Source organism: Varroa jacobsoni, unplaced genomic scaffold, assembly GCF_002532875.2.
Source record: "Varroa jacobsoni isolate VJ856 unplaced genomic scaffold, vjacob_1.0 scaffold_548, whole genome shotgun sequence".
NCBI classification, from domain to species: domain Eukaryota; kingdom Metazoa; phylum Arthropoda; class Arachnida; order Mesostigmata; family Varroidae; genus Varroa; species Varroa jacobsoni.
In genome coordinates, this window is record NW_019213450.1 from 76,239 (window position 1) to 95,231 (window position 18,993).

The 18,993-nt window shown below is 40.3% G+C and overlaps 2 protein-coding genes across 2 annotated transcripts in view; one reads left to right on the forward strand and one right to left on the reverse strand.

The window, feature by feature from the left end:
• The first annotated feature begins 193 nt into the window (after positions 1 to 193).
• Positions 194 to 935, forward strand: LOC111261350 (cytochrome c). The gene has a single exon (XM_022834785.2). The coding sequence runs from the start codon at positions 370 to 372 to the stop codon at positions 694 to 696; it is 327 nt and encodes a 108-aa protein (XP_022690520.1). The 5' UTR covers positions 194 to 369; the 3' UTR covers positions 697 to 935.
• Positions 712 to 18,993, reverse strand: part of LOC111261349 (uncharacterized) — a 68,125-nt gene continuing 49,843 nt past the window's right edge. Inside the window, exon 4 of the mRNA XM_022834783.2 lies at positions 712 to 4,861. The gene's annotated coding sequence lies outside the window, so the exon portion shown is untranslated. The remainder of the gene's footprint in view (positions 4,862 to 18,993) is intronic.

The following is an 18,993-nucleotide window of genomic DNA, read 5'->3' on the forward strand; positions in this document are numbered from 1 at the left end:
TCTGACCGCCTAGCAATCTTGCTTTTGCCTTTTAAATAGCCTATAGGACGCAATTGAAACCCTCTCCGCAACGGCGCTTCTCCAACAGTGGTCTCTGTGCGCGCTCTGTGTCTATGTCAGTTGGGCCTTTGAAAACGCGAATCAACTATATATCCTTATACGCATCTGCCGACGCCGGCTACAACTCTCTCCGAAATTCGTCCGTTTGACTTTCGGCCGGTCACCTTCCCTAGCAAGGCCTTCCTCCTTTCGCTTTCCAGAGACACATTGGTGGTCGGTACCAGGCAAATTGCCGGGGGACGGCAACATTTTGTGCACAAGCTATTCGTTCGCTAACGAAGTAGCGTCAGTTTTTGGTAGTGCGCCATTATGGGAATTCCCACCGGAGACGTCGAGAAGGGTAAAAAGATTTTTGTGCAACGATGTGCTCAGTGCCACACGACAGAGAAAGGTGGCTCGCACAAAACGGGCCCCAACTTAAATGGGCTGTTTGGTCGTAAGACGGGTCAAGCCCCTGGTTTCTCCTACACGGATGCCAACAAGGCCAAGGGCATTACGTGGAACGAAGATACTTTATTCGAGTACCTTCTTGATCCGAAGAAGTATATTCCCGGTACGAAGATGGTGTTTGCCGGACTCAAGAAGCCGCAGGAGCGGGCCGATCTCATCGCTTATCTCAAGAGCGCGACAAAATAAAAGTGTCAGTTCATCATGAACGGAAAAGTTTCACAAATGTTTTTTTCACAAGTGAACGTGATCTGTAATTAGATCATCGAGTGGATACAAAATGAGTGCTCTATAATATCCTCGACACTTCCTTGAGGTCAGAGGTAATCTAGTGTGATACGAAATTGGTACGAATTGTGCGAAAGTATAGATTGTAAAATAAAACAGCAATCAATAAAATGTACGACTAGGATTTAACAAAGTGATTATCCCTTGCGCTTTTATAATGTAGTGTGTAGCTTAGGAATTGCTAATTATCGTTTAAGTATTTCAGAGTGTACGCACTACTGCACAGTACTTTTTGGTACAATTCACCAGACAGTAAATCGTGTTTTAGAAAAATTTATTTAACCGCTAAATTTAGGCTAAATGTAGGCCATCTTGTTTGGTGTACCTCGAATGTGCAAATGAGAGGAGGGCTCAAAGATAAAGACTTTTTCGAATTCTCATAATTAAGTGACAATCGTGACCCAATTTAATACGCTTAATTTCTTTATTTTTGATTTGGTTTGTGGGTAATCTTGTGCGACACGATATAATTTTTCTATTTCGTACGACGTTCTCTTACACGAGCTGAACTTCTCTTCTGCTCTTTATTATTACTAGTACTTGCATTTTGGTCATTTTAAAGCCCATATTAAAGCATAGCTCACCTCAGTAACAACATTTTATTTAGTTTGCTGTGTTTGGCTCATGAATTTGTCGGCTAAAGATGTCAAGGCGTAACGGTCATGCTGGGATCTCGAACATGTTTTTTTTAGCGACAAAAAAGGGGGTGATCCTGTATTTAAAAGGTCTATGGGAGGTTTAATGCATCAATCTGTCTATCTGCACTCGTCACTACGGGCGGATCCAAAAAAACAAGATGTGACAATCAGAATCTTCTTTCGTGATAAGGTCTGGATGTTGCCTGTTTGCATTTCGGCACACCTGAGCCAGCAATGTAACTGATTAGCAGCTCTCCAAGCATAACAGGCAACTTATCGGGCCGAAGTCGATCTGCTAGAAGCCAGCTGCTATGCTCTTCGTTTAGTCCGAGTGGTTTCCGTCGAATGTTCGATGAAACAGAGCAGACATCCACTTTTAGCCTATGTTGCTGAAAAATGTTGGGAGAGGAGACTCAGTTCAGGAATATATAAAAGTAGGCGGGTCTGTGATCAGTAGAAGAACGTCATGAACGTCATCGAATCTAGCGAATCGGATAGAAGGTTCTAAAGGTACCAAATAATACGAATGAAACAATGTTAAAAAAATGATTTGTTTTTTTAACAACTGTTTATAGTATTACATCGTTCATAGTAAGTGCATAATATAAAATTACTAAGTATCCAAAAATTCGAAATTGCTAATTAATGATAAAGACCTTACATTCTTTCTTTAAGAAAATATGAGAAAATCTTTTAGCTCTTTTTATTGCAAGTGAAATTATTCTTTATTATTATTATTAAAAAATATTATTTCTAGCTGTTTGTGTAACGGAAAATTGTCCTTTTTATCCTAATTACTAATTAGTTTTATCCTAAATGACTATTTTAAAATTGTCACTTTAATTTTTATTTATAGCTGATAAGGGTATGCATTTTTACACGTTAACAATAATATATCTATATAGAAATATTGCTAAAATTTTATTTGCTAGCTTTTTTTAAAGTTCGTTTTGGTCCCTAAAGAACGGCCTGTGAATAATAAATTCGTTGCGTGTACTCAGTCTCTGCATGCGATCACAGATATGTCTACAGTGCAGCATATTAGAAACCGTTTGGAAGTATGTTACGTTTTGCCTTTTGTAACAGCTAAACTATTTTCTTGAAAAAGATTATTTTTTCCATCGACTTAGACGTTAATTAAGGCAAGTGTGACCTTTCCAGGAAACTTGTTTGGCAGGCGTTAAGAATTTTCGAAAGACCTACTCAGTTATGTGAGGCATACAATGGGTATCGATAACTTTAGAGTATTATGGTTGTGAATTGACGAAATATGCCGACTAGGAAACTGGGAAATGCATTAAATACAATAAAAAATATCCATATTTAAAAAACATTTTAGTGGTATTATAGTAACATTGTAACAGGGTACAGGTGTGACGTCTACTAAGAAGCCCTATAAGTTAACTTAGGTGTTTCACAACAACGAAATATTTTTTGTTTACTAATTTTCTAACATTTTTTTCTGGCCAACCATAGACTTTTGCCTTACAACTTTCAGCTTTGTAGTTACTTAGGAACCATGAAAGTTTTGTCTGACTACATAACTAGAAAGGTCGTTTGACACGCGGCGTCGTAACTGCGCAAACCCCACGCGTATCACAAAGATCTCTCAGACTCGAACAGCTTATTTAAGCAAATAGACTCATGACATCAGCCTTGCAAGCCTTCGGATCTTGTCGGAACAAATAATTTAATCTAACAACAACAAGCTACATCAGCGTGCAAAGCTGCAGACAGCTTTGTACCCGGGGAATAAGATTTGTTTGGTTCCATGTTATATACGTTGACAGCCCTTGCGCCTAGTTGTCACGCCTGAAGCGCGACGGTATGGGTATAATTTGGTGAGAACATCAATGCCACCAAAACGTTCCTATGGAATAATCATTGCATTTTGGTGTCTTATTTTGGTAAACAGCAAGGAAGTAACTGAAACTGAGAAGGCCCACGCTCGGCTCAGGCTCCGTGTAGTGAATTCTGACGCAGGAATAGCGTAATTTCACCAAGCCAATTGACTTGTTGCGACTAAATAATAGACTGACCGTAATATGGTCACAAATTATCTGAAGTCATTGTGACGGGGTAGTTGTAACCAATTAAAACAAATTTATTTAACACGTTTATCAACGAATTCGCAGCGAAGTAACGATATTCGTGTAGATCCGCATTCAAACTATAGCTTGTCCTAGATTGGGTGTAACACAAATCAGCTTCATACTCTAATGGGATGGTAAAAAACGACCGCAACATTGCTGAAACAGCCGCAAGGGGGCACGTCAAGTTGCATGTGTGACATATACAAACTGAATTAGTTAGAGAAATGGCAAAGTATCATCCCAAAACTTAAAGTTAGTACAATCGTTATTTTTTTCTTCTTAAAAGCTTCAATTAATGTCCTGATACAGTGATGTTAAATGCATTGTACATAAAGATATGTTAATGATTTCTGTTCCATTACTTGGGTGGTATATTTAAAGCAGACTCGTATTCTTATTACGTATACATACATCGTACTTCACTAATTGGCTATTGTTGATGCACCACTTTGGTGTCGCCACGCTGAAGGCAACCCAGCACTTAGTAATTGCCTTAGGTAAGGTGCGTACTATTTCGGTGCTGGTTTTCGCTAGCCCCTCAAGGCGAGCAGTTGCTAAAACATCCATAAGTAAATAACGTTTATAATTTATTATTATTGTCTAATAAGCATGTATACGAGTGTGCTCGTGTGCGTGTCTTACCTGTCGTAGTGATAGGAAATAGTTACATTACGTAGGTATAATACATTGGACACATAACACATAAATATATTAGGCCAAGCCTTATTTTTTTTACTTTTTAATTAAGGCCGTTACCTACTTCATCTTATCTCATTTGCATATACCACATATTTATATCCTAGCGTATTTACAGCCAACGAAATATACGGTGTGAAGAGATGGAGAAACAATTCAAATAGATTCAAATCTCCATACTCTTCTCGAGATTTAATAAATTAGCATCAGGTATTGAGATGAATTCGTCGAAATCATAAGGTGACGTAAACAAAGGTCTATCTTGTTTTGCCTCGTGGACACATTCGTTAGCTGTATGCTTTGTTTGCTTCTTGGTGCTTTGGGAACCTCACGATAAGTACACATGTGTGTACTGGTCGATCCCGTTGGCTCTTCCGTTAACTGGCCCAGGGTCCGCTGCTTCTGTAATGATCTTCTCGACTTTGAAGAAGAACGATCCGAACCGGCCTTGCCATTTATCTCCGTTTCGAGCATTTTTGCTGTTTTACGTTTGTCTGTGTCTGCGGTCAAGAGAAGAAAAGGAGCGTGAAGACTTCCCTCTACGATAATGCAATCGGCAGACGGGAGGCGCTGACAAGTAGCGGAGAACAGTAGGAACGCGATGGACGAGACTTCAACTAGATCGATAGCTGCTCCACCCTGTAATACAGAAAGGGTTTCAGCCAACCGATGGTTTGCTTTTATCACTGTTTAGCAAAAATGAACTCAAATAAACCACTACGAAATGTGTTCACCCATCGTAAAGGTAGTAACGACAATAAATAACAATAAACAGGCGCGTATAAATTTCCACAAGTACGCACACAGTAATAACAGGATAAAATAGTTGGGTCATAAACACATCATTCGGTGTTCCGTCAGCTGGAGATGCTACTAGCACGATGCTTGCAATTAGCGTCGATAGGACAAGAAAGAGAATATGACAATTACCTAGATAATAACGTTTTGATGAAAGCAACAACATTATTAGCATTTTGAACGTAGCATCATTTGCCAAATGGTTATTAATTGCGCTCTGAGTAAAGGAGAGATAGGCAGAAACGGGGAAAAAAAGAGTTTGCAACTGTTGCAATAGTCGTCAGTGTCCTATTTGTAGGACAAGTGTAGAACTTTTAGCATATTATGCATATATTATGTACCACTCGCTTTGTGCATCTCTATATTGTTCTCTTATGCATATGCGGTTGAACAATTAAATGAATTCTAAAGAAAGTACATTGTTTTTTCAATAGTTTTCGCTCGATGCGCCGTTGGTGCATTGTACAATGATAGGATCGTATAAAGAAGTATACCACACATTCGTGACGCCGTTTTACAATACCTGCTCCGAGACGGGAGTTCGTTAATGACAGCACGCCGGCAGTGTGCTAAGCACCGCATTCAAGTGATGCATGAGATCGTCTGCGTAAGCAGACTGCACCTTCCCGGCGTCATTTGGCGCAATAATACATTACTACAAATGTACATAATTGCGAATCCTAAGTGATCGCAGTGACCATCCTGTGCTTTAGTCAACGTAATATCTGCGGTCAAAATCGTTGCGGCTTGTCGTGAGCGTTCGTAAAGCGAAAGGTGGAGCAAGCTGTTTGTCTACGCGAAGGCAAGTACGAACCTTGTACGGCCGCACAAGATGCGTAGAGCTATTCCCGTCGTGTACTTTGGGTTCGCTCCTGCTATTTTCGCTGCCTCTGTTTTTGCACAAGTGTGAACAACTTCGAGAATGGACCACGAACATAGCAAAGAAAATAGGTAAGTACTGTTTCGGCGTGGCCGGATGGTACTCCGCCGCTCTGATGTCGAAATCAACTTCGTCAGCTCACTGACCGACCAGCCTACCTACACAAGTCCCCGCTTCCGATCGGACACCTCTTTTTTGTGTGTTCAAGCGTTGTCCGCCACCACTTCAGTCTCGCGGCCAGGCAGTTCGGCCGGTTACGATACGGGCTTCCCCCTTACTGTTCTGACACCTGTTGCTGGCGTCTTAGCGCCGTTGTTCACTTTCCACATTGATAGCTCTTGGGCTCCCTGGTGAAGAGGAGTCCTTCGTTGTGCTCCATTCCGCCTAGCTCCGGTCAGTGCCACTTGTCGAAGTATAGACACATTCGTAGGACCAATGATGCCGTACAGTAGCAGCAGTAGAATCAACAGAAGCAGCAAATAGGTACATGTGCCTTGTGCGCCCAGGGGTTTGGCCACAGTTGGGACCGTCCGTGTCTCATAGTTATCGTCGCTGCTGTCTTCGCATTACGAGGCTAACACACTTGACGAGCTAAAACCGGACAAGAACGACATTGTCTGCTGGCAATACTATTGTGCTTTGTATGGTGATGAGAGACGCAGAAGAAATAAGCAGTAAATCTACTCGCTTCCTAGCAATATATTCCGTTACGGCATTTTGTACTGTTCCAATTCACGATTGGCCGCCGATCGGTGGTCGTTGAGCCGATCTCCCAGGTCTCCTGCCGCCATAGCTAAATAAGAGATGAATGGCTAAAGAAATTCAGAATGGGTAGTAATACACTGGTCGATCCGGACGCCCGCGCTACGCCATGCTCGATGCTCTGCGATGGGAAAAATCAACAAGCGCCGTGGCACCGCTCAACGCTGGAGGAAACTATAAGGTGTTTGTTTACCAATGAGTCGATCATACGCGCGGTAAGTGTCGCCAATGTACTACCAAACTGATGTCGCTAGGATACTTGTGGGTGCATCAGCATGAACTACTCTGAGGAGTTCAAGAGTCATCCGTTCAAGCCGAACGCAGGCTGTCAGCGGCTCAGCAATCAAGCATCGTGATGTGTTCACACATACCTATACTGTGTTTGCTACTTAGCGTATCAGACTGCAACGCCAATTGGATCCAGACTGAATCGAATCCTATTAAGTGAGGTTATTAAGTGAAAAGGATACCCATGTCCTTTTTTTGCTGTTTCAAAACTTCTTTACGCTGACAATAAATATCACGTCACGTATTCCTTGTCAAACCTTGTGCTCAATTGAAGATCTTTTTTTAACCCTGCGTAAACAGTCTACAGCGGGTGCGTATAGGCTTTCTCGAAATTTACTGGGTAAAGACGCGAAATTCGTTTCGGTAAGATATAGTTCATTTAACATCGGTTGAAATAGTGAAATAACTGTACTGCCATCAAGCTTGATTCATGCGCGGTATTAATTAAAGACAACTGGGTGCACGCCGACCGGCATCCCGTAACGACTGGGTATGGTAGACCCCCATGTTGTTCTAACTTTAACATATTAGGACTAGGACAATCAATACGCTGTCATAGCCAGAGATAATGCAACCATTAGATTTTATAATAGATTTTCGAATTACATTACTATTTTTGGCGAGTTTTATTTAGCAAACCGAAGACGGTACCCACGAACGCTTTGATAGCTGCTATTGACGATACTACTGCATAAAAACAATGTGCTTATATGCGATACATAATAAGTATGCTATAACCGTCTGTATTTACTCACTAACAATTTAGTGACGAAAAAAGTAGCTTTATATTATAAAATCTAAGGATTAAGACATTTTCATATTTTAGAATATTCCTGTTGAACAATGCTTTGATAAAACGAAACTGTCAAAGGCCCGTGCCTAGTTTGACTAGATCGCATAGCAAGCAAATGTATATTAAATAGCGCGTACGCGAGCTGCTCAATGATCAATATAAATATACCTAAGGTAGTATATTTATTTTAGTTCCCGGTTTCTACGGAATTCATTAAATTACACCTATAGAACTCCCTGAAAAGGAATTAATCACGGCAAAATCCAAAGTTTCAGTGTTTTGATTTACGACGTTCACGTAAATCGAGGATGACCAAATTTTTGCCGTTTTGTCCGGGTGACTGAAATTTATGAACAAAAAAAAGTCTCAGCGATGCTCAGGATTTTCGCAAATGATTTATGTATATATTAGATTGTTGCAAGCGAATCTGTCGGCTTTTAATAGTGTATAACTTCTGAACTAGTTTAGCTAAAATGATGGCTTTTTTTATGTTGTGATTCTGTAATAACGCTTATCCTCAACGTCCTGGCAACTTCTGGCGAGCCTTATACCTACCATTTGCGTTCCCATATGTCATTCTTCTACCTGTGGTTTTTTAAAGTAAATTGATAGTGCTCTATGTCAACGTACCAGTCGCCTATTTTAGGACATAATAAGCCCTATAATTTATAACTTAGATCGGGAGAATAAACGTTGTATTTTTTACTCAGTCTAGAATATAGTTGAGATATGACGATGAGATCGGGCATCACAAATAAGCAGGCTGCGCGCACTCAATTGTCGTGCCAACGGTCCATGAGTCTCTTGAGAAATTCGAGATAACAGCGATCTTTGTGTCATCTTCAGAATGTATCTCGTAGTAGCAAATGTTCCTGAAGTCCTTTGCAAGTACCATTTTATGTCTGAACCTAGTCGACACAACAGTCGACCTCGATTTCTGTTCAGAGCGATGCCATTTTCCTGTCTGGTCCCATTTTAGCTGGCGGCAAAAACTGGACCAGGCTCCGTCTCAGGCCACTGCATGCTCAAGATACATTGTCGATTGGCGCGAATTTTGAAAATTGCTCATGGAATACTCCACACGAATTTCCAATAGGTTTGAAGTCAATTCACAAGGGACCCAATTTTACTTTTTTTTTTCATTTCCAGTACTTGGGTTGTAATTCTGTAACACGTTACATGTGAAGTGCTAGCTTTGGCCGACAGAACCCTTAAGCTCGACGCTCTGCTTTTATGAAAAGTTTCCTCGATAGTGACAATCCACTTTTGTCCTTCAGTTTCAGCATCTGGCCACCGTTTAAACAACCTTTAACACTTAGATATGTTTCTCAAACGTTTCTCAAAACCACATTGGCCTAAAGTTTTCACCAACTTTTAATGAATTTTCGCAGTGCTGTGGTCTTTTAAAAACAAAAACTTAACCACTGAGCATTCATTTTCAAAAAAGAATTTCCTTCCAAACTTCTTCTGGAGTAAATCCAGTTTTCACTCACAACTTTCTAGGAAATCGGAGTATTTACCAGCCAAATTTCGTCTGCTAGCAACGCGTAGTTCAAAAGTTACCCAATTTCAAAGTTTAGCGGATTCGCTTGTAGCAGCCATATATATGTATGTGTATATACATAACAAAAAAATGATTAGGCCCAGTTACCGTCAGCGGAAGCTGGTGACGCTACTTTGACGGTAGCTATCGGTGCTCAGCAGTACGACGTACGGGAAATAAATACAGATAAACGCACGAATAACGTGCTGCCACGGATAACGTGCAGCGGACGCAAGGCACAGACTGCTACCAACATGCAAGCTGAAGTTATACGCGAATAACAACGCTCAGATGGAGAATTTGTGTAAACTTAAACTTTTTACAATAAAAAAGCCGGTATTGACTTTATTTTGGACGAATTTTTATATTTAAGCACTCGAAAGATTATGCGTTTCTTGAAATAAGAGATTACGGTTGGAAATATATGCATCACTAAGGGATTCATACTTAAAAATTGTACTATCTACATAGGATATTAGTGAGTTTTTGCCGTGACAAATAGAGCCACAGACAATCTAATTAACCATGATCATTCTAGTTCTTCGTTTATTAACAGCAAAAATTTAGTTTTGAAACTAATTATTTACCCTGACTTAGCATGACTACCTGACCATGATACTAAGTAACTAGTCATTATACTAGAAAAGTGATTTATTGAATAAAAATGGTATGGGTAAACAGTTAAAACTTTTAATATCTGTCGGTAAAATTCGTTGTTCTCCAACATCCAAAATGAAACAAATCCTAAACGACGGCGATACCCGATAAACACCTGATGTTACTAGGATTGTCACCGTGACGGCGCAATGGGTAATGTGTTTGCATGATGTAATAATAAACAATAGGGATTTAGGTTCGAATCCAGATATAGACACATCTCGTTTCATGTTGGTAAGAGACAGGCTTCTAAAGCACCGTCTCTGAGTTTTAGTACCAAATGTAAAACCGCACAAACGTCAGGTTTCAGTCGAGATGCACGTATACAGTTGAAACTATTCGAGGGGATCATCTCGTGTGCCTCACTAGTCACTAAAAACATTTGAGAATCTTCACCAGCTGCCACTAGAAAACTAAAGCCATCCTTCTATTTTGAAAACAGCCTGGCTCATAGATATGGGTTTTGTCTAAGATACGAACAAAACCTATAGTCACGATCAATGTTTCTAGTACTTCTTCCGATGTTTGCGTGCTTTGGGAGTCTTGTATAAAACACAACGTTTCACTATGGCCGGCGTCTCTCATCTGATTTGGTGCCAGTGCACGTCATATGTCCCCACTGGCCAGTCTTCAACCGTTGTAACGTAAAAATGATATTTATTTACGGACAAGGTACGTAAGTGTAGTACGTTGTAGCGAAATAGAGATAACGTGTTTCATTATTTTAGGAGTTCACCTCTCGTCGTAAATGAATATTTTAGGTTCATTTGTCTCCTTTCCCTCGTTCTTGTTCATTTGTCTGATGAAATGTCTAACGGTGATACCGAACGAAAAACTTAAATCATAAAGAGTTTTGGTTCCTATAGTTTGCACGAGCTTAACGCACAAAAAATATCCTCCCTTTGTGAAGGTACCTTGTGAAAGGAGTAAATGGCAAACGCTGTACCCAAACGCGGCCGAATCATCTTAGCAGAGCTATGATTTTGTTTAATCAGATTGGAATTATTACTTCAACTCTTGAAAATTTACGAAGTATGGTCTCTGAAGTTCTACGCCTTCGATTTCGATAAATTTGCCTTCAGCAACACGATCGTAGAAAGTATCATGAACATATTATTATTATTATCGCAAATGTGGTTCGTTACGTGTCGCGAGGGCACATGAAGAAATTTCAAAATTTGTACATATGTGTGTCTATATACCGAATGTTTTAAGGTTCAAGTTCAGTTTTTGAAGGGGTAATAGAGATTAATGAATCAGTAAGCATTTCCCCTTTAGAAAAGTCTGCCCTCTCCCTTAATATTTGCTTTATGTCAGTTGATCCGCATTTCTAGCTTTGCAGAACAACTCAAGGACTTTTTATTACTGTCTGATATTTGAAAACGTTTTCGTAAGGCTAAGGTCAAACTTTTTTATGGCCCGCCAACGAGACGCCAATGAAGCCCGTCAGATGCTGAAACTAACTTCGGTTGTGAAGGACGATAACGGAATACATTTTTTGGTATAGTCGAGTATCTTGGCATCATTCGAACATCAGTCAGTCTTTCGATTAGGCTGTTTATTGATACCATAATAAGTACGCGCATTACCGATCGCCAAGTATACACCCCCTTGATATAAGAGAGAATGCGATGCACTGTTATATATATTGTTTTCCCTCTAATTGATAAAGACTATCCTAGCAGAAGGAATTCCTACTGACAGAAACGTAGAGAAGTAAAAAGGATTTTAGCAGACGTGGACAAATTTACCTTCCTAAGAAAAAAACTAAACTTGAATAATCTTTAATTTTCCTCTTCAGACAGGCCAGTAAAGAGGAATCGAAATGAGCTGAACCCCTACCTTTACAACATAAATACGATTCGGTAAATCTCACAGTGAGGTGGGCTCGGAATTACCTGAAATTTTCAAAGGTCTGCCTTTTTTTATTCTCATTCGGATTAAGCCTGCACTACGGTTAACGGTCACGATTTGGGGTAGTTATTATGAAATCGACAGATATAGCAAACAATTGACGACTTTTCCATTTCGGTTAAAATACTTTCAAAGCCCAAAGTGTAGCAAAAAGTATACTGAGGCTATTTTGTTTTGAAGTAATCGTGTTTATTTATTATTCGACTTATTGTTACGCTTACTTATTGAACTTAAACCGGCATCAGTTAGCTATGTACGGGCGTGCCCCTTTCTTCGTAATTATGGTAGTACTGCTCATACAATCACATATTGCTTGCCGTGTGTCTCCAAAATTACTTTTTTCATAAATTCCTATTTTTAACGGTAAAATGAATATCAGCGCCTCAATCGACTGTTTTACGAAGTCCCATCACAACCTCAAAGATTGCCTTGAAATTTCAAAGTAGGACCATATTTACGGATGGTTATCGAGAAATAATTGACTGTATTTAGTGAAGTACTTAACCGTATTTCAGGCAAAATTAAGCAAATATTTGCTATTGTTTTTTAAAATAATATTCATAAGCTAAGTATGCGCCATTTAGTCGAGGACCCTCGACCATTTTTCGGGTAACACCATAATTCTATCACTGTAGACCTTTTGTGCCTTTGGGCTGAAAAATTATAACAAATGGTCTTTGAATCTCCTCATTGAAACAATTGACACCATTAAGGGAGTTCTGCAAAGACCAAAAGAGGTGAAAGTCTGATGGCACAGTAGCCGGCTTATACAGCGGATGCACTACAATATAGTATCAGATTTTTGTAAGAAAAAATTGACGTAATCTGGCGTTACCGTAGTAAAGACCACGTCTTTTCTGTTTGCAATTTTCAGTCGACTTTTTCACTGGCTTACTGCGATCTTGCTAGCGATTGACAGTAGAGGTTCGAAGCAGTTGTTTCGCCAGGCATATGAAACCTATAATGCACGATCCCTCTCAGTCCTACAAAACACAGGCATCGGTCTGAGCTTGGCCACAAACTGTGGAACATAATCGTTTTATTTGCACAACATTGTGTTTATCGTTATTCGTGATTAACGGCTTTAGAAGTGGCTTGATTGGCTTGCGTTTTAGACGGTGGTAGAACGATCGAAAAAAAAAATATTTTTGCATCAATTTGTGTGGCATCCAAATTATATACTTTTTTTTTTTTATTGCCGTGGCTATTTATGAGGCTGTCTCGCTCAACTTCCGCAACAACTTTTCCGTAATTGGTTGGCCACTACGGAGAGCATCTTCGACGTCATAACTCCCACAATGAAAGCGTCTTTGAGCTTGAGCAGCACTCGGGCGTATATCGCATCGAAAATGTAAACTATGGTTAATTTTCACTCATCTTCCAAACGCTGTACTTTAAGCCTGAACAAAAGGACACATGTGCTACTGTCGGATCTCAGCCTTCAAATGACATCTATGCAAGCCGACCTGGTTCCTGCCGTATCTGAGTTTAAAGCCATCCAGCTAGAAAAATGGCCAATACTTTTTCGACAAGCCAATATGCATAATGGTTATTACTTCGAGCTCTACTCTATTTAAATCTGTTATCGGCGAAGGGCTGATACCATAACTGAAAATTGCCCATGCTTGTTGCTTACGCAATACAATCGACACCAGAGTTGAAATTAGCCTTCTTGTGCCTGTCGTTCGTGTCGGCCAAATGAACAAAACAACGGCGATACATTTTTGTGCTTTTTATGTCCTATACGTTACCAACCAGTATGTTTGTAGATGTGTGTGTGCGCCTATCTATTGATCTGTCGGCCTGCGCAGGTACGTTTCTATCCAGTTACTTGATCATTCTCCATAATTGTGATAAATTATTATCTAACCACCATATTTGCTCCTTGATTTCTCTGACATAGCAGGCAAACGAGGGTTGTTACTTCAATAGTACTAGTCCGCTGCCGATCGAAAGTCTAGCAGCGGTCGCTCCTGGTTTTTGCCACTGTTTCTGTACAGTTATATAGCCGTATAGCGGGTTTGGATGGCGGTCGTCGGTGGCTGTATGACATGCACACACTATGAGACAACCGGACTCAAAGAATCTGGCCAGATATTATCAGAAATTCTGGAACACGTTGCGACTATGATAAATGAGAGCAAAGACGAGCGAGGCAGCTGAAAACAGCAAAAAAATATCTACTAGTCACCTTGATGCATATCGTATTTAGTGAAGATCATATTTAATGACATCACCAACGAAGGATACAAAATGCACATATACAATATATATATATATGCTTATGTATATATACTCGAGGTAATTTCCTGTAATGAGCAGATGTGTGCCAGTGGCGTTAATGCAATAGCCGGTAACGGAATAAAACCTTTAAGAAGGGCCGGCTTGAGAGGACATGGAAGGGTTTAACGAGAAAAGTAATTAAATTAATTATTTTCTATTATTATTATTGTATAATTATATATAACATAGAGTTATGCATAGGCAAAGATCTTGCAATGAAATTTTTTTGCCCATGTTTCAATAGCGTCGCAGTGGTCCTATGTGATAATGAAGAGGCCGATCTCTATATGATACCGGTGACAATCGATAGATGTTTTACTCTAGCGTCTTCTAATTTAAGTTCTTTCACTGCGTAACTTTTTATCGCGTACGAGACAATGTAGAAATGCGACCTTTCAATACATATCTCTCTGCTTATAGTCTATTTATCTTTCATATTATTTGACTGTTCTTATATTATTAACTAATCTTTGTTTTTCTCTGACTCTTATCAATTTTTGTTATTTGTTCTTGTTGTCATGTTTAATATTTCTTGGTTTATCTTTGCTGTCAGCTGTCTCTTCTCTAGTTATGGATCTGTTTCTGTTATCTGACCCCTTTTAACGGTACGAGACGGCTGAAAAAGATAAACTAATTTATTTGTACCAGACATCTTTGCGAACGCTTATTCAGGAAGGCACTCCCTTACTAAAACCACAGCTTCAACTAATTGAATGTAAGTGTTTAGTTCGTTAATAGTGGTAACTGGGATAACCCTGTGGTCGAACGGATTACTGATCCTGATCGATGACTTCAGCTGTCGGTACACGGTTCGAAAGCAACCACTCCAGTGGCCTTTTCATTACGAAAAGTGCTAAACAAATATCTCTTTCCTTTTTTGTTTGTCATGCCTTCTACCAACGTCAATACCATAAAAACGCCTGTTTTAGAACAGGAACCATTTTGTTCATGATTCAAAATCTGGCGAAATCTCTGATTCCCGCCTTCTCGTACGGGAGTTTTGCTTGGGGCCAACATGACTGATTAGGTTAAGAAGACCAAGCTTCCGTAGGATTCATATAATAAATATTTATCGTATTCCTTTCAACGTATCTATGTGCACTCGAAGTTGGCTGGCTGATTTTTTTTTACTGTATCTGACATTAGTTTTAAAAGTATAACTCAAGCCCAAAACTCTGATTCGAACAATCCCTGTAGCTTTATAAAGCAAAGCTCCGAACTCTGTTAATAGAGCTGTCGATGCATCCGTTGGTATGTGATAACTTTACGGATCCGGAATGTCAGATGGAAGATACGATAGGACACTGCTCATTTTAACAGTGACCTTTTCTATCGTTTCCTGTGGTAGGTTCGATCCTCACCAGTACTGAACAGCAGATGTAATAAAATAAGCAAGCATTACGCATACTGTTTGAAGAGGCATACCATCTAAGGTTTAACCTTCGCAGGTTTATGGTGCTACCGGTGCGGGGTGCTACCACCTGTCCCCCTTAATAGGCCAGTGAATACGCTATGCACAGATATGATCGGCATTAACAAAACTTTAGTTCATGGCGACGCAATAGCGAAACTCGCTATTAATTTGGACGCTGGATGCGGAAAATAGTCATTGTTTTGAGATATACCAAACAGATTTTTGTTAGAATAAGACCAACATGAATCGGCTTAATTAGAGGATACTGTTTACCTAATTTTCCTTTCGATGGCATTGGGTCGCACCCATGATCCAGCGCTCAAACAAGTTATATCTGTCTTTATTCTATTATTTCGTAGTTGACAAGCATCATTAACGTATTCATTGCAAAATGCTATTTGATCTATGTATTAACCGACTAAAGATCACAATGGAAGCAAATATTCGCCTCGGGTGCGATGAGTGACGACGGGCGGAAAAGGCCAAGCCGGTTCAACAGATACGGGACTCCTATAGACGTAGACTGTTCCAAATGCTTCCGTATGCTCTCTCTAGTATTGGAATATCGCTGACATATCGACCTGTATTCTTCTAAGTTTTTCGCTATTAAGAGCAACGGTGAATAGATCGATTGGGGTTGGAGCCCCTTGAGCCTGGCAAATGGCACGAACCATATGCTCGACAAACTTTGAGAGCTATACTTGCCCAACATTTAATCAAGTTTAAGCCATGTTCTCATGTGGAACAACGTAAAGCGACAAATACGACCTGCAGCGACATTGGAGAGCTATTTTAAGCTTCATAGCTGCTTCCCTACGGCACGAGTTATTGTAACCTTTCTCTGCTGCGGTTGTCAGCTGACCACTTTTGTATGTACGGCGAGAAAACATATCACACTGCGTGCGTGCGTGCGTACGTGCGTGCGTGCGTACCTGAAAGATATTTATGGCCAGGTAGCGCAGAACAGTGCCATTAATTGCGATAGATTTTGTTGTTATATTTGGCTTTTCTGTTTTGTCTTCGTTCTTCTCCATTTATCGCGACGCAGAAAATTAGCGCAATTAATACTGTAATTATCTGTACGGTCATAAGGCATGCACGTCGTATACCTCTGTGCTATGCGTCATTCCAGTACGACGCCGGCATGACACGGCCATTGATCGTCGTCGGTGCTTGACAAACAATATAGCTGGTTAAATATAGTTGTTCTGAGACAGTCTAATAGGGCGGTGTTATAACGGCGCTATTGACGACGGCGGTGAGCCGCGTGTGTTACTGTTTAGTTAAATTGCTCATTGTAAATCGCCTGTACGTGTTCCAGATACAGGGGCAGTATGTTTTACGAAACTTATCTGGGATAGAAAAAGTACATTTTTCATGTATTCGACAATTAAATGAAGTGTTACAAGACTGAGGAACATGGGATAGATTGGGAGTGGCAGAAAAAATCAATAGAACGAACAATAGTTACGTACTGTTTCTACGAGCCGCGAAGGTCATCGTCATCGGAACGAATGGCTAAATCAGATCAAATGCGACGGAAATCCAATGGCGTGTACTGATAGCAAAGTCATAACAACTCATAATGGAAACGGGGCACGTGGCTGCGTTTCGTTAACGTATTTTGAAGATTCCGTATAGACTCCGTATATTGATATGAATGACACTTCGTCCACTTCAGACAAACTCAGTTACTAAGTATGTAACCAGCAGAATAAAATTATACTAGAATCAAACTGTAGTTATACAGAGGGGGCAAGTCGCATATTGCTTCACTTTGCGAGACCTTTTAATTATATTGCCAGTGTATAATTTATTCGGTCGTTCAGTCTGAAGCGCGACAAATATTAATCCGGTACGCTAATATGGTGCTATTTTCTAACGATACAACGCTTCGCTAGACCTGTTTTGTTAGAAATAGCTGCACTTTTTGAACTTCAGAAGACCGTTGAGTCGAGAGTCGTCACTCGGATTTCCGGCAGGCAAGTTATACTTAGTTACGGAAAATCGGGAAATTCAAGCGGGTAACGAATATGAGTTCTATGTTAGAGCTGCAGCGACGAGGGCAGCTCGCCATATACGTTTCTACTGGAAACAGGGCGACCTATCGATTCAAAGCAAAGAGGAGCTAAAAAGTGTAGTGCAAGCTGAGATAACTTATGGCGTACGGGTGTTAGCACCCAGAATTGAGGCATGTAAAGCTCGTAAACTCGTTGAGCCCGGTCAAATAAACAATTCGACAAATAGGTACAGCGAGTGAGCCTGATCTGAGAACGTCAAAGACAGAAAGAACGAGACCCTCGCCTCTCTTTGCTCTCATGCCACTACAGTGACTTATTCTTATACCGAATCGTAACTTGTGATGAAAAATGAACCCTTGATGATAATCGTAAATTGTCACATCGGTTGGTGGAAATGACTGAATTGACGAGACGTCACCTTAATGCAAACGTGCAGCCACAGCCTTTGTTGCCTGTTTAGCAATACGACGTAGGTATAACCTACTACAGCTTCCTCAGTTCTGGTCCATCGGTTGCGGGTAAAGTACATTGTCGAAAATTAGAGGAGATGACGAAAAGGCAGCCATTACTGTGAACAGTGTTACACCTTTACTTTCGCACAAGAGCGCTCGATCCTACGAAAATGAAGGAGCCTCCCTGTCATCTATTGTACTCGCCAAATATTGTTCCTGCAGATTACCACTTTTTCTACTTTTTCCAAAATTTCGATAACTCTTGAAGAAAAAGCAATTATTCAAAGGTGTGAAGATCGCCCTTCAAAACTTTCTCAGCTCGCGTAGCCGAAAGTCCTACGCCAGCGAGATAAATGGGCTATCATCGAAACGGCGGAGGCTCATAGATAATCACGACGTATATTTCGATTGATAACGGAAGAACAAAGCCTATGAAAGGTGTTCGAAAAGTTAAAATCGGCTATGTCACTTTTCATGCTTTCAAGGTCAAACAATAGTACCGAAAAGAATTACGTTTATGTTAGTTTAAGACTTTTGTTAGAGTTAAACGGTAGATCTGTCGGATGCGGTATGTCCTTGACTGGGTTTATTGACAGGTGGCTTGCCGATATGGTATGTGCGCGATTTCCTGATCCACCTATAAATACAATAATTTTCCTCGATCTGCGAATCCGCTAATGACAATTAGATCATAGGTCTCACCTATTACCGTTCGATTCAGTTTTCAAATGTACGACGCTCAGAGCGGCATATTGTAGACAAAAAGCCCATGAACATACTTCATCGCTATAGTAACCAATCTAAATCGACGTTGACAAGAACTATTAACCAAGATCGAGCAGACAAACAGCCACTTTTTGCTTTCCAATCTAGTTTGTTCTATTTTTTTCTCTTTTTTTGTCTGTTTAACTTGAACGCGCGCCACGCGCCTGATCCGCGCTTGTCGCTTTTATCGCTAAAGCACGC